General features: G+C 40.8%; 1 protein-coding gene across 3 annotated transcripts in view; it reads left to right on the top strand.

Annotated features, from left to right (window-relative positions):
- The window catches only part of csrnp3 (cysteine-serine-rich nuclear protein 3), a 231,627-nt gene that overhangs the window by 192,953 nt on the left and 22,088 nt on the right, over nt 1-16,586 (top strand). For all 3 annotated transcript variants that reach the window (XM_063052352.1, XM_063052353.1, XM_063052354.1), the window contains 2 exons: nt 2,278-2,450; nt 14,366-14,625. In XM_063052352.1, coding sequence (XP_062908422.1) covers nt 2,303-2,450; nt 14,366-14,625 — 408 coding nt within the window. In that variant the 5' untranslated portion in view covers nt 2,278-2,302. The remainder of the gene's footprint in view (nt 1-2,277; nt 2,451-14,365; nt 14,626-16,586) is intronic.

The following is a 16,586-nucleotide window of genomic DNA, read 5'->3' as shown; positions in this document are numbered from 1 at the left end:
AATAGAGGAACTCTGCAGTCAGACAGCATGTCTAGAGGGAAATAAACAGACAGTGTTTCTGCTGTGGACTGTTTACTTCCATCCGGAGACACTGACTGACCCGCCGAGTTCCTCCAGTGTTTTCTGTATGTTCCTTTCCCATTGTCCTGGAAGTTTATAATGAATTAGCTGAAATAATCAAGTTACTATCCACGTACTTCAATAGGTTGTTAAATATAAGTTTTGGTCATTGGAATTTATTTGCTGAATTTGTTGGATTTTCATATAATTCCAAAGGTGCCTAATGTGGATTTGTCTGTTTGTAAACAATAAAAAATATTGGTGGGGGTTAAGTTAAGTATTTAATCCACATATTCTGTTCCAATGAAGTTCAGATAAGTTTAATAAAGTGTACACTGCCCACCTACTTCAAATTATCCACCACAGTTCTACACACTGTCCTTACACATCTGGAGAAGAAGGACGTTTGTGTGAGAATGCTGTTCTTGGTCTACAGTTCAGCATTCAAAACCATAATTCTATCCAGGCTCGACAAGAAGATCAGAGACCTCGGCCCTGTGCAGCTGGATCCTGGACTTCCTGTCAGATCGCCAGGAGGCTGTAAGAGTGGTCTCCCTCACCTCCACCCCTTTGACTCTCAATACTGGAGCCCCTCAGGGCTGTGTACTAAATCCTCTTCTTTACTCCCTGTATACCCATGACTGTATCGTCACCCACAGCTCTAATCTGCTAATTAAATTTGCCGACAACACTACATTGATTAGCCTAACCTCAAACAATAACAAGGTAACCTACAGGGAAGAAGTCATGTCTCTGACACAGTAGCGTCAAGAAAATGATCTCTCCCTCAATGTCGCAAAAACAAAGGAGCTGGTTGTGGATTACAGGAGGAATGGAGGCGGGCTAAACCCTATTGACATCAAAGTATCTGGGGTTGAGAGGGTGAACAGCTTTAAGTTCCTTGGCATCCACATCACTGAGGACCTCACGTGGTCTGTACACACTAGCTCTGTGGTGAAAAAGGCACAGCAATGCCTCTTTCAACTCAGATGGTTGAGGAAGTTTGGTATGGGCCCCAAATCCTAAGAACTTTCTACAGGGGCACTATTGAGAGCATCCTGACCTGCTGCAACACTGCCTGGTATGGGAACTGTATCTCCCTTAATCACAGGATTCTGCAGAGAGTGGTGCGGACAGCCCAGCGCATCTGTAGATGTGAACTTCCCATGATTCAGGACATTTACAAAGACAGGTGTGTAAAAGGGGCCCGTAGGTTCATCGGTGACCCAAGTCATCCCAACCACAATCTATTCCAGCTGTTACCATCCGGGAAACAGTACTGCAGCATAAAAGCCAGGACCAACAGGCTCCAGGACAGCTTCTTTCACCAGGCCATCAGACTGATTAACTCATGCTGATTTGAGTGTATTTCCATGTTACATTGACTGTTCTATGATTGCACATTGCACATTTAAACATGTAATGTAAAGATTTTAACTTGTCATGTGTGTGAAGGATGCAAGAAATAAAGTCAATTCAATTCAGTTGAATTTTCATTTTATTTTGCAAATTAGAAGCACATCAGCATTTTAACCATCTTACTCGGGTGTGGAATGGCTTTTCATTCAGTAATAAGTTACATTCAAGTGAGGAACCTCAGGAATATTTGTATTTATTTTGCAAAACATGGTACCATTTGCAGTGCCCAATTTGAATATTATAAATGTTCACAATATTCGCTTATTGACCAAATGTGGGATCAAATTAAACATGAACAATTAACTGAAACCCACATTTTCAGGAATTGCAAATACTAATTTTCTTTCGTGAATTAATGCACTTAACTCCCCTAAAACAATGCCATTCCTAGGAGTGCATAGGGGAAAAAACACTAATTTTAAAGAGCTGTAATTTTCCTCACGGACTCGAGTGGGTGTGCAACTTGTACGATTGTACTACTGATCTGTATATTAAACTGTTACAGATCTTACTGATTGTGGAAACTAGGATCAGAATTAACAGAGGGAACTAGGTGCTACCTCACACTCCAATTTGTGTGTCTCATTTATCTGCGTTAAAAATAGAGAGCACTGAAGCAAATCTATTATTTGATTACAGTCTTGGCTTGGTTATTAATAGATTACTGCAGTGTTAATTGTTTTTATTGCAGTAGATAGCAGTTCACGTATTGCAGTTGTGATCTGTGATGGGCTGTGATTTTTTTCTTGTTGAATTCAAAATGAAATGTTATTCAACCTACTGTACCTTTTGTTGCAGTTGCTGTAAATAATTTAAAAGCACCATGAGTGGAATTCTGAAGCGAAAGTTTGAAGATGTAGAAGGAACCTCACCATGTTTCTCTGTAAGGGAGTCAGACGATGAAGTCTCTGGGAGTGAGAGTGCTGAGAGTGGTGACAGCGTCAACCCATCCACTTCCAGCCACTTTACTCGTAAGTATATTTTAAAATGTTCTATTTCAGAACTGCCAGTGTTCATTGCATCCCCTTGCTCACTACCCATTACGTTTGGGGCAGCAATGAAGGTCCTCCATCTCTGTCCATCCATACTGTCGCACACAGATATAGAAGGGTTCTTCATTGCTCTTTCCGTAACAACTTTTTTTTACCAGTCAGCATTGTTAGCATGGAGCTTCAACCCCCAACCTGGAGGAGCAGTGCACTCTCCTTAGTCTGGCCTCTACTTTTGAACTTTTCCACATAGGTGACCCTGCCAAAACACAAGGCAAGGCCCAGTTTTCAGCCAACATAGCTCTCCAGGTCATTGACGCACACACACCTCCAAACCCTACGGCAAGGGTCTGGGTCCTTCTGGAGGTTTGTATCCCTTGAGCTGATTATTAATATTCTGGAATATGCAGTCAACGATGATCAAACAGCGTTTGTGGTCCATTTGACTTTGAGTGGTTCATCAGACTGACTGTGAGGATTTGCACTGGAAAGCATTGATTAGATGTTTGAAACACCATGATGTACTTCGTGAGGAATCCAGAACCTGTGTGAAAAAGGTAAGCTTCACAGAAAAGAAAAGGATTCTAATTGAGCCATGCTGAGTAGGAAGTACAGTTAAAATATTTGATTATTTATTTTATTTATTTGTTGTGATACAGCGCAGAATAAGCTATTCTGGCTCTTCGAGTCACACCACCCAGCATTCCATGATTCAGTGCTAGCCTAATCACATGAGAATTTACAATGACCTCTCCTTCTCCAGCCCTTAACCTTTCCCACTCAACTGGCTTCACCTATCACCTTCCAGCCAGCCTCCTTCCCCATCTCCCACATTTTTATTCTGATACCTTCCTCCTTCCTTCTCAGTCCTAAAGGAGGATCTCAGCCTGAAACGTCGACTGTTTATTCATTTCCAAGGATGCTGCCTGTGGTAAACCATGTATATTTAGGTTGTAACTGGGTTACCTGTCTGGACACGCCCCTCTGCTGACTGCTCCTGTGGCTCCTCCCACAGACCCCTGAATAAAGGCGATTGTGTCACTGCTCCTCCCACAGTCCAGGACAGACATACAGCATGGACGTGGATCTAATTTACTGTTAATAAAATTGATGCACTATCAATTACTCCGAAAGACTGGAAGTAGAGTAAATATTGAAAGGCTTTTATTAACAGTAAAGTGGACCCACATCCATGCTTAATATTTGTCCTGGACTGTGAGAGGAGCAGTGACACAATCGCCTTTATTCAGGGGTCTGTGGGAGGAGCCACGGGAGCAGTCAGCAGAGGGGCGTGTCCAGACAGGTAACCCAGTTACAACCTATATACATGGTTTACCACACTGCCTGACCTGCCGAGTTCCTCCAGCATTTTGCGTATATTGTGTAGATCCATCATTCCGGTTTGATTCCATTCGAATCTCCCGAGTCCTGTGACACCAGATGAGGGATGGCAAAGCCAACTAAATAGCTTGTTCATTTATGGATGCTGAATTCCTTGGCCACACACCACCCCTCGCTGACTTCATGTGAATTTGCAACATTAGTTTCGACAGACAGGCTGACTGGACTCAGCTCCAGCTCATCAGCACGGTTCATTATCTCTTGTCTGTAAAACTGCTTATCTCTCATCCTGTGATAGATGAGCAGAGGTTTTCATATGGGAATATTGAAGTTATTATAATTTGTTTCCACCGTAATCCCATTTATAACTTCATTTTTTTCATCTGGCCTGCCTGTCGTTAGGGTTAGCAGGTGCACACGTGGGTAGATGATTGAGACAAAGGACATGCCCTGGATGCCTTTCTCCACTGGTACATTGTAACGTCAACTTTATGACATGAGTGGTGCTCTTACCCGTCGATCACTCACAGAAAAAGCAATCTCACTGTTTGGGAACTGATACCTTAATTACACTCCGCGCTGGTAATCATACTTCTTATAAAACTGGGGCGGCACAGTAGTGTAGTGCTTCGCACAACGCTTTACAGTACAGGCAACACAGGTTCAATTCGCACTCTGCCTGTAAGGAGTTTGTACATTCTCCCTGTGACTGTGTGGGATTCCTTCAGGTGCTCCGGTTTCTTCCCACAGTCCAAAGGTGTACTGGTTGGTAGGTGAATTGGTCATTGTAAGTTGTCCTGTGATTAGGCTAAGATTAAATCGGAGATTGCTGGGCCAGTAAGGCCAACTCCACACTGTATCTCAATAAATACTTCATGTGACTTCGCTTTTTGTGCAGTTTCTGTAAGTAGTGTAGGTGATAAGGATGCGTGTAGCTTGTGCAGATGTCAGATTATATTTTGTACACATTAGAAAATGGTTCTTAAGCGACACTGATTAATCCTTGTGCAACATACAGTAGTGTGCAAAAGCTTTAGGCACCTGTAAAAAAAGTTCTGAAAAGCGAAAATGCTTTCAAAAATAGTGAAATGAGAAGTTCCTAAATATCAAAGGATTTACGATAAAGAGCAGTAAACAGTTAAAAAAAAACTGAAACAAATCAATATTTAGTGTGACCACCCTTTGCTTTTAAAACTGCATCAACTCTCTTACATGCACTGATGTGCAGTTTGAAAAGAAAACAACTGGTTAGGTTGTTGCAGGGATCTTGGAGAACTTGCCACAGTTCTCCTGCTTCTGTTCTCCGTCTCTGCAGGTAATTCCAGTTAGCCTCAATCATGTGGAGATCTGGGCTCTGCAGAGGCTACGCAATCTGAAACCATCTGAAAAATCCAAGGTGCTTAAGACTTTTGCACAGTACTGTAGTGTTTGGACACATCATCAAGTTCCAATATATTTCTAAACATTTTGTGATTTACCTATTGTTTTGTCATGTATGAAGACTCATTAAAGATACCATACCAAATTAAAACGATTAGTTTGGTATAACATTTCTGCAGCCTTCGTTCTGCTTGTTTAGGACTCGGAATTAAACACAAGGCATATATTTGACTATATACAGACATCCCACCTCTCCCGGAAGTTCCGGGAGTCTCCCACATATTAATAGTGGCTCCCTGATGCCCGCAAATTATATACAATATCACGGAAATCAATTATTTTGAGAGCGAGAGAGCAAGCAAGCGAGAGCGCGCGAGCGACAGAGAGAGAGAGAGAGAGAGAGAGAACGAACGCACCATGGCAGAGTTTTCCAAAAAAAGAAAATATAAAAAGTACGCCACCCCAGACGACACTGAAGTGTACCCCTGCCTAATAGGGGTCAAAAATAGTGACAGTGTTGCTCGCTGCACTGTTTGCAACAGTGACTTTTCTATTGCCCATGGTGGGTTAAGGCTGAGGTGAGTTTAACAGGTGTCATTCGTTCATTAGCATAGCTAACGTTATTTAAACTAGCTGGCTGGCTGCTTAGTAGCTACTCTATTGCAGACATTCCACCTCTCCTGGAAGTCCCCTGCAAATTGATGGTGCTACCTCCCTGAAGTGAGTTTTTGCAGGGTGGGATGTCTGCATATGTGTCAGTGCAACACACTCAAAGTGCTTGAGGGAACTCACCAGGACAGGCAGCATCTATAGAAATGAATAAACAGTTGATGTTTCAGGCCGAGACCCTTCTTCAGGACTGGAAAGAAAGGGGAAGGAGAACTAGCTTAGAAGGTGATGGGTGAAACCAGGTGGTTGGGAAAGGTGGAGGGGGGGGGGGGAAGAAGGAATCTGATAGGAGAGGAGAATGGACCATAGGAGAAAGGGAAGGATGAGGGGACCCAGATGGAAGTAATAGGCAGGTGAGGAGAGATAAAAGGTCAGAGTAGGGAATAGAGGAAGGGGGTGTGAATTTTGTTTACTGGAAGGCGAAATCGATATTAATACCATCAGGGTGGAGGCTACCCAGATGGAATATAAGGCTTTGCTCCTCCAGCCTGAGGGTGGCCTCATCTTGGCATAAGTGTCAATATTCATTTGAGTGCAGATGAAATTTTATCCTAAACATTAACTGACTGGACAATGAGGCATAAGTTTTAGCTGTATAATAATGTGTCACTGAGGTCACATTCAGAATTCTCCTTAATAATAGCATTGCTAAATTAATAATACGTACTGAATAAAAATTTTCCTTTGGGACCGACAAATACTTGTATCTATAAATATATTTGCATGACATTATGTTTTAATTCCTTCCTAGTAAAGTATTCTTAATTCAAACATGTTTATGTATAGATATCTGATTATATCTATCGTGTAATGCATATTAAGTTATGAGGTGGAAGGATATGTTATCAGCATTCTGTACTTGGTTTATTAAACAGTATTAAAAGAAAATCCTTCGTAAGACCATCATACATAGGAGCAGAATTACAGACCATTCAGCTGATTGAGTCTGCTCCATCATTCAATTATGGTTAAATTTATTATTTTCCTCAACCCCAATCACTATCTTGAATTTTTAATAGTTATGATGCTTTTTGTTTGATCTAAATCTTGTTGGTGTATTTTCAGTTCTAGTTATTTTGTTTTATTACAACTTAGTTTTACTTTATTGTCACCAAACAATTGATACTAGAACGTACAATCATCACTGCGATATTTGATTCTGTGCTTCCCGCATGGATAGTAAATCGATAGTAAATATTAAAAATTTAAATTATAAATCATAAATACAAAATACAAAAATAGAAAGTAAGGTAGTGCAAAAAAACTGAGAGGCAGGTCCGGATATTTGGAGGGTATGGCCCAGATCCGGGTCAGTCTTTTGCTTTTGAATGGAGACTTCCTTTCCCTGGTTGCTCCCTGCCCCCACTCCCAGTATTGTAAGACCATAAGATATAGGAACCGAATTAGGCCATTTGGCCCATCGAGCCTCCTCCACCATTTCATCGTGGCTGATCCAATTTTCCTCTCGGCCCCAATCTCCTGTCTTCTCCTTGTATCCCTTCCTGCCCTGACAGAATCTATCAGCCTCTGCCTTAAATATACATGACCGTTGTTTGTCCCTGAAATATGTACTCAGCACCTGCAACTTGCAGAATTAGTTCTTAAGTGGTTTGCACATCCCCCATAAAATATCTTCATCTAAATATTTCTTCAAATAATTACAAGACATGCAAACCAAAATCTTCATCGTTTTTATACTTAAATATTTATGAGCAATCACATCACTGTTGGAAGTGTAAAGGGCATTTGGTATCAAATTAGTTTCGTGGGAGAAGCCAGAGAGTGGTAGTCGATAGTCGCCCCTCTGACTGGAGTGCTGCAGGGATCAGTGTTGGTTCCATTGCTGTTTGTCATCTGGATGATAATGTAGTTAATTGGATCAGCAAATTTACAGATGACACAAGTTTAGGGTTGTAGTGAACAGTGAGAAAGGCTATCATGCCTCGCAGCAGGATCTGGATCAGCTGGAAAAATGGGCTGAAAAATGGCAGATGGAATTTAATGCAGACAAGTGCAAGCTGTTGCATTTCGGTAGGACCTACCAGGGTAGGTCTTACACAGTGAATGGTATAGGGCACTGAGAAGTGTGGTGGAACAGTGGGCTCTGGGAATACAGGTTCATAACTCACTGAAAGTGGCATCATAAGCAGATAGGGTCATAAAGAAAGATTCTGGCACATTGGCCTTCATAAATCAAAGTGTTGAGTACAGGTCCAGATGGGATGTTATGTTGAAGTTGTACAAGAAGTTGGTGAGGCCTGATTTGGAGTATTGTGGGCAGTTTTGGTCACCTACCTAAAGGAAAGATGTAAACAAGGTTGAAAAAGTGCAGAGAAAATTTACAAGAATGTTGCCAGTTCTGGAGTTATAAGGAAAGACTGAATAGGGTAGGATTTTATTCCTTGGAAGGTGGAAAATTGAGAGGAGATTTGATAGAAGTATACAAAATTATGAGGGGTATGGATAGAGTAAATGCAAGTTGACTTTTTCCACTAATGTTGGATGGGACTGTAACCAGAGGTCATGGGTGAAGGGTGAAAGATTAAAAGTTTAAAGAGAACATGAGGGGAAACTTCTTCACTCAGAGGGTCATGAGCATGTGGAATGAGCTGCCAGCACAAGTGGTGCGTGCAAGCTCAATTTCAATGTTTAAGAGAAGTTTGGATAGGTACATAGATGGTTGTGATATGGGGTGCTAAGGTCTTGCTCATTAAATCCAAGAACTGTACTAGAATCAATGAAAGACCATGCCCAACAGGGCAAGAAACAACCAGTGTGCAAAAGACAACAAACTGTGCAATGCAAAAGAAAAAAAAGAAATCATAATAATAAATAAATAAGCAATTAATATCAAGAGCATGAGGTGAAGAGTCCTTGAAAGTAGGTTGTGAGAACATTTCAATGATGGGGCAGGTGAAGTTGAAGGAAGTTATCCCCCACTGGTTCAAGAGCCTGATGGTTGAGGGGTAAAAACTGTTATGAACCTTAGATTTTGGTTGAGGTTTGATAGCAGGTTGCTTAATCACGGATGGCATATGACCAAACTTAAAAATAGACATTAAAAAAAAGTAAGTTGTCATTAAAACATAAATTGTATCCCACATATTGAAGAACCTGCTGACCAGCATGCATCTTTGTGTGTTTTGTTGTAGACGTTTTAAATTATATTCTAGATTGTCTTTCAAGTCCAGAATAATCACCTAAAAACTGATACTGGCACCTTTTTTTTTCCCAAATGAATACTGTTGGAGTAGGATGTTTTTGTACATCCACAATAATGTGTGGAATATATTATGTATTCATTAACATTGGATTATTAACCAAGAATTTAAATAATAGCAACATCTGATATTTGTACTTATGCTTCCCTTGGTAATGAGATTGTAACTCTCTATTGGAATATCTTTGGGAAGAGGAAGACTTAAGTGACTTTCAACAAGTAATACTGTATGTGCCTAAGACTTTTGCATAGTACTCTGTCATCCCAGTGAACATCAGATTGAACACCCTAGCTATATGCTGTATATATGTCTAAGACTTTTGTACAGTACCATGTTATCCCAGTTAAACATCAGATTGATATCACAGTACTGCAGAGTTTTATTTACAGTACTGTAGGTGTGTGAAGAGAAGCATTTGCTAAACCATTAAGTCAACTTGCTTTAGAAAAATCTTCAGTCAGTTAGCTATCCCACTAATAGCATCAGGAAAAGTCAGTTCCGATTCACATTGAGTTGCCAGTGACTGAACTCTGGATTTACAAAATCCATGTGAAATGTGTAACCATGGAGCACATGACAAAGTCCCTCATGGGAAACTGGTCCAGAAGGATCAGTTGTTTAGTATTCAGGATGAAGTAGTAAATTAGATTCAACAAAATGCAGTGGATGTGGCCCAGTCCATCACGAGTTTAGCCCTCTCCACCACTGAGCACATCTACATGAAATGCTGTCGAAGATAACCAACATCCATCATGAGGGACCCACCACCCAAGTCATGCTCTCTTCCTGTTGCGGCCATCAAGAAAAAGGTACAGGAGCCTCGAGACTCACAGCACCAGGTTCAGGAACAGTTATTACCTCTCAATCATCAGGCTCTTGAACCAAAGGGGATAACTTCACTTGCCACATCATTGAAATATTCCCACACTCAATGGACTGGCTTTCAAGGACTCTTCATCTCATCTTCTCGATATATATTGCTTATTTATTATTATTATTTCATTATTTTTGTATTTGTACAGTTTGCCGACTATTGCACACTGATTGAATGCCCAAGCTGGTGCGGTCTTTCATTGATTCTATTATGGTTGTTGTTCTATTCTGGATACATTGAGTATGGCCAGAAGCAAGTGAATCTCAGGGTTGTATATGGTGATATATATGCACTTTGATAATAAATTTACTTTGAGCTTTGAACATTGGCTTCGCAGGATAAGCCAGAGCGTGGTAGCAGATGGTTGCCTCTCTGACTGGAGGCAGGTGACTGGCGGTCTGCTGCAAGCAATGTTGTGGGTCTGTTGTTGTTTCACATCAATATTCATGATTTGGATGATGATGTGGTAAACTGGATTAGCATACGCTGCAGTGTAACGTTAGATAGACTGAACTTGGAAACATTGCAATGAAGTGATCGGGATCATTTGAGATGCAATTGATTGATTTGTAAAGCCACTCAATCTGTAGGCAAAAATTTGTCAACTTAGAGCTGAGTTAGAAAATATTGAAAGAGGTCAGTTCGTGATTGGAGCAAAGCATCAAAATCCAAAGAGGTTCTGAAGGCATCAAATTCCAGCTGAAAATCTGCAGATGCTGGAAGTGCAAAGCTGCACACACAGAACGGTGGAGGTACTCAGCAGGTCAGGCGGCATCTATGGAAATGAATAAACAGCTGACATTTCGGGCCCAGAGCCGCCTTCAGGTCTGGAAAGGAAGGGGGAAGATGCCAGAACAAAACTATGGGAGAAGGGGAAGGAGGATAGTTGGAGGGTGAGGGAGGGTGATAGGTGAAGCTAGGTGGGTGGGAAAGATCAAGAGTTGGACAAGAAGGAATCTGAGAGGAGAGGAGAGTGGACCACAGGAGAAAGGGAAGGAGGAGGGGAACTGGGGAAGTAATTGGCAGGTGAGAAGTAAGTGGGGAATAGGGCGGGGGGGGGGGGAAGGTGGAATTTGTTTACCAGAAGAAGAAATGGATATTCATGCCATCAAGTTGGAGGCTACCCAAACAGAAAATAAGGTGTTGCTCCTCCATCCTGAAGGTGGCCCCATCTCAGCACAAGAGAAGGCCGTGGATTGACATGTTGGAACAGGAATGGGAATCGCAATTAAAGTGTTAAGCCATTGCGAAGTCCCACGTGGTGGATGATTCAGAGGTGCTCTATAAAGTGGTTTCCCAATTTACAACTGGTCTCGCCAATGTAAATGAGACTGCACAATAGATAACCGCAGCAAATTTGCACATGTAGTGTTGCCTCACCTGGAAGGACTGCCTGAGGCCCTGAATGGTGTTGAGGGAGGAGATATATTGACAGGTGTAGCACTTGGGCTACTTGCAGGGATATGTACTGGGAGGGAGATTAATGGGGAGGGACGAATGGACAAGGGAATCACGGAGGGAGCTATTTCTGAGGGAAGTGGAGATGGGGGAGGTAAAGATGTGTTCAGTGATAGGATCCCTTTGGAGTTGGCAAAAGTTGTGGAGGATAATGTGTTGGATGCGGAGGCTGATGGGGTGGTATTTAAGGACAAGATGACCATGGAGATCAGGTTCTGAATCTCTGGAATTCTGTTCCAGAAACTTCTAACTGTTGAAATAATCTTGCAGTGGCAATATCAACTTACACTTTCATCAACATTCTTGTGAGTCATTGTTCTCAGTAATGGCCTTGGTCAAGACCAATTATTTGAGTAGGCTTACTGATGAAATTGGCACTGCGTACACAGCTCTCAAAACTACCAAGTATAAGCTGGATATGAAGCATTCATTATTGTTAGTGCAGCAACAAACATCTCACTGTTCATAAAAGATCAAGGACAAGAAAGTAAAGTATGCTTATGATTTCATGTTCAGGTTTCTTGTTACATACGAGCAGCAATAACAATATAATTTAGAAATGTTACTCTTCAATTGTTTTTTAAAAGATTTATTATTTTTGAATATGTTTTCTAAAATGGTTCATTTATTTCAGTCTGCCTCTGTTATACTTTTATTACTAGTATAGCGTTGAATACATTTAAATAAGCAACAGGACTCATCCTTTTTCCTTAAAAAGTCATAATTGTCATTAATTCATTAGTCACTGATGTTCACTTCTCAAAATTAGCACAGCACGTTAGTGATTTTTTTTAGATTATTGACAATTTTCATGCTTTCAAGAAGGTTCAGCAACGCTGGTCTGGAGCTTTTCTATCCATGTTCAACCTTGTCAGACCTCCTCAAAGTGCTGATTTTATTATGGTCTGATCCTTTAAAGGATATTTCAATACCTCCAGAGATTGAAAATTGAGAAAACGTGCTTTTCACAAAGACAATTCAACCAGTGACCCTTGCTATTTCTAAATATGCCCTTAATGAACTTTACAATTTTCTTCACTAGATTTTTAAAATGTGATTATAGTGACAATTACTGCTGATTTAAAACTGTAAAGGAAGTACAGGTGAATTTCTAAGAGGATAGATTTAAGTTATTCTAAACTACATTCAAGTAAATTAAGTTTATCGTAATGTATAGTTGCATTAGCATCTCAATTCTGCTCACATTTTGCAGAGATTCCATTGAATACAGAAGCAGAAGGGTAGGTATTAAAGATGTGGAATGCCTGGGGTTATGTATGAACTATTGGATCAACTTTGCTTTAATAATATGGTTTATATCACAAAATTTAATAATACACTGCACCCAAGTACTTTAATAAGTTTAACCAAAAATTATGTTATAAACATTACAAGAGACAAAATCAAATGAAAGCATCAGGAACTGTGCTTAACCTTTGCATCGTTTTGCAAAATACAAACTTTGCTTCATAAATAGATGCAAGCGCAACAGCACAGAATAGTAAAGGTGCATAGAATTTCAGCTGATGCCACATCTGTTCTGCCAACTGTTAACGTTACTCGGTATGAGTACATTCCCTTCATATATATTAGTTATTGTCTGTTACGCCACTGGTGTTTCGGGCAGCTATTTGTCTTGCTGGTTCAGTAACAATTTCTTTTGACCAGTCAGGGTTGTTAGACCTGAACTGAACACCCGAACCTGGAGGACTGGTGGACCACTCTTAGTCTGGCTTCAACCCTTTGACCTGTTTGGCATGGGTGACCCTACAAAGAGCTCAGGCATAAAGCCCTGACTCCAGACAAGATAGCTGTCCGGGTCACTGAGGCACACAAGCCTCCAAACCCCACAACAAGGCTGTGGTCCTCTTGGAGGTGTCTCTTCATGATTCCAGTAAAAGAATACCTGTCAGTTAGACATGGGTAACGCGTTGTTTCCCTTGCTGGAATTCTGGGATAGTTACGTTAAGTAATGTTTGCCTCATCATTGAAAAGTTTCCACAAATAATGGACTCGCGTTCAAGGACGCGTCATCTCATGTTCTCGATATATATTGCTTATTTATTCATTATTGCTATTTCTTTATTTTTGATTTTGCGCTGTTTTGTACACTGGTTACATGCCCAAGTTGGTACATTGTTTCACTGATTCTGTTATGGTTATTATTCTATGGATGTATTGAGTATGCCTGCAAGAAAATGGTGACATGTATGTAGTTTGATAATAAATTTATTTTGAACTTGTGAACTTTGCAAGTTGGAATACTGACTGATTTTATTCTCTGTACACTGAGGACACTAAGGAAATGATATTGCCAATTATGGTCCTGACTGAGATCGGCAAATCAGCACAAACTTGATTTTGAGCCTTGTACGTTCCCGATCCATGCAGCTAAAAGTACACCAGACAGTATATTTCATTCACTAAGTCAGAGAAAGATATATATAGCATTTACCACAGGTTTAGATGTTCCCTGTAGAGTATGTGTTGCCAATTTAATAAAGAAAGAAATCTGAATCAGGTCTATTATTATTGACATCTCTCAAGAAATTTGTTGTTCTGTGGCAGCAAACTTTGCCAACAAAGAATCAATGTTCAAAGTAAATTTATTATCAAAGTATATATTGTCACCATATGCAAATGTGAGATTCTTTTTCTTGTGGACATAAGGCCACACCAACTTGACGTTCAACCAGAGTGCAGAAAACTGCAATCTGAGCAAATACAAAAAGAAAGAAGTAATAATAATAAATAAATAGGCAATTAATATCGAACATGAGATGAAGAGTCCTTGAAAGTGAGTCCATTTCAATGATGGGGCATGCGAAGTTGAGTGAATTTGTCCCCTTTGGTTCAAGAGTCTGCTGGGATTTGTAAACTAACTACCTTTCATCGATTGTGGTTATTACGTGGAAAATAGTGTCTGAACTAACTTATCCTTTTACAACTTCTAGCGTCATCTATTCTGAAAAGGGAGAAGCGGATGAGAACAAAGAATGTTCGCTTTGATTACGTGACTGTGTATTACTTCACACGGAGACAGGGCTTCACCAGCGTTCCCAGCCAAGGGGGCAGCACGCTGGGGATGTCCAAGAGGCACAAGTGCGTACGACAATACACACTGGGGGAATTTGCACTGGAACAAGAGAGACTCCATGGAGAAATGCTGAAAGAACATCTGAAGGAGGAGAAATTGAATTCATTAAAACTGAAGGTAGGATCACTTCTTTACACATTAAGACTCTGGAATCTGGTGGTTTAGAAATCCTGATGATCCATCTATCTAGCTTATTCATTGGTCCAGAAAGTAAACCCTGTGTTTGGCCAGAGCCAGGCATCTGGAATACTTGTCTATTTCTCACTCATTTTAACCCCACCCGGTTCACTGGAACATTTATTATGCTACTGTGCATTGTGTGCAACATTGGACCTTATTGAAACATTTTGAATGTTGAAAGGCCTTGATAGAGTGGATGTGGAGAAGATGTTTCCTACAGTGGAGGGAGTCTAAGACACAGGTCGCGGCCGTAGAATAGAGGAGTGTCCCTCTACAACAGAGAAGAGGAAGAATTTCTTTAGCCAGAGAGTGGTGAATCTGCAGAATGGATTGCCACAGGCAGCTGTGGAAGTCAACTCATTCAGAATGTTTAAGGCGGAGGTTGATAGACTCTTGATTAGTCAGGGCATGAAGGGATACAGGGGGAAGGCAGGAGACTGGGGCCAAGAGGGAAAATCGATCAGCCATGATGAAATGGCAGAGAAGACTTAATGGGTCGAATGGCCAAATTCTGCTCCTATATCTTATGATCTTGTGTTTAAAAAAAAGTGAATTCAGACTATGTGTGGGTATTAATTGGACTGATTAGATTAATTGGATTGGTGATAACTTCTTGCTTGCTGGCGATCAACACTGGCACACTTCAGGGGTGTGTGCTTAGCCCACTGCTCTACTCTCTCTATACCCGTGACTATGTGTCTAAGCATAGCTCAAATACCATCTGTAAATTTGCTGACGATACAACCATTGTTGGTAGTGGGCGTACAGGAGTGAGATATGCCAACCAGTGGAGTGGTGCCACAGCAACAACCTGGCACTCAACGTTAGTAAGATGAAATAACTGATTGTGGAATTCAGGAAGGGTAAGACGAAGGAACACATAGAGGGATCAGAAGTGGAGAGAGTGAGCAGTTTCAAGTTCCTGGGTATCAAGATCTCTGAGGGTCTAACCTGGTCCCAAAATATCAATGTAGTTATAAAGAAGGCAAGACAGCGGCTATACTTTATTAGGAGTTTGAAGAGATTTGGCATGTCAACAAATACACTCAAAAACTTCTATAGATGTACTGTGGAGAGCATTCTGACAGGCTGCATCACTGTCTGGTATGGAGGGGTTATTGCACAGGTCCGAAAGAAGCTGCAGAGGGTTGTAAATCTAATCAGCTCCATCTCGGGCACTAGCCTACAAAGTACCCAGGACATCTTCAGGGAGCGGTTTCTCAGAAAGACGGCGTCCATTATTAAGGACCTCCAGCACCCAGGGAATGCCCTTTTCTCACTGTTAACATCAGGTAGGAGGTACAGAAGCCTGAAGGCACACACTCAGTGATTCAGGAACAGCTTCTTTCCCTCTGTCATCCAATTCTTATATGGACGTTAAACCCTTGGACACTACATCAATTTTTTTTAATATGCTATATTTCTGTTTATGCACTTTTTAAAATCTATTCAATATACATACACTGTAATTGATTTACTTATTTGTTATTATTATTCTTTTTTCTCTTCGATATTATGTATGGCATTGAGCTACTACTGCTAAGTTAACAAATTTCACGTCACATGCTGGTGATGATAAACCTGATTCTGATTCTGCTGGTTTGATGCCACCAAAGCCTCAAAGGTACTGGGTTGTCAAGAGTTCATTATATATCCTTACCTGAAATATATGCAGTGGTGGGAAGTTCTATAGTCTGTAGAGATCACATTTTTAAAAACCTGAAGGATTGTTTGCAAGTTTTTATTGGAGTGGTCTCTTATTTTTCACAAAATTATTGAACTTGTCTCCGATGGGCCCAAATCTACATGAACAGAAACATGAATATGCCATGGTTTAATCAAAAGTCTTGTTACTAATCCCAGGCAACACTGATCTTCATCGAACTGTAATATCTCTC

This window comes from Mobula hypostoma, chromosome 6 (genome assembly GCF_963921235.1).
Source record: "Mobula hypostoma chromosome 6, sMobHyp1.1, whole genome shotgun sequence".
Lineage (NCBI taxonomy): Eukaryota > Metazoa > Chordata > Chondrichthyes > Myliobatiformes > Myliobatidae > Mobula > Mobula hypostoma.
This window is presented reverse-complemented; position numbering and strand designations above follow the sequence as displayed.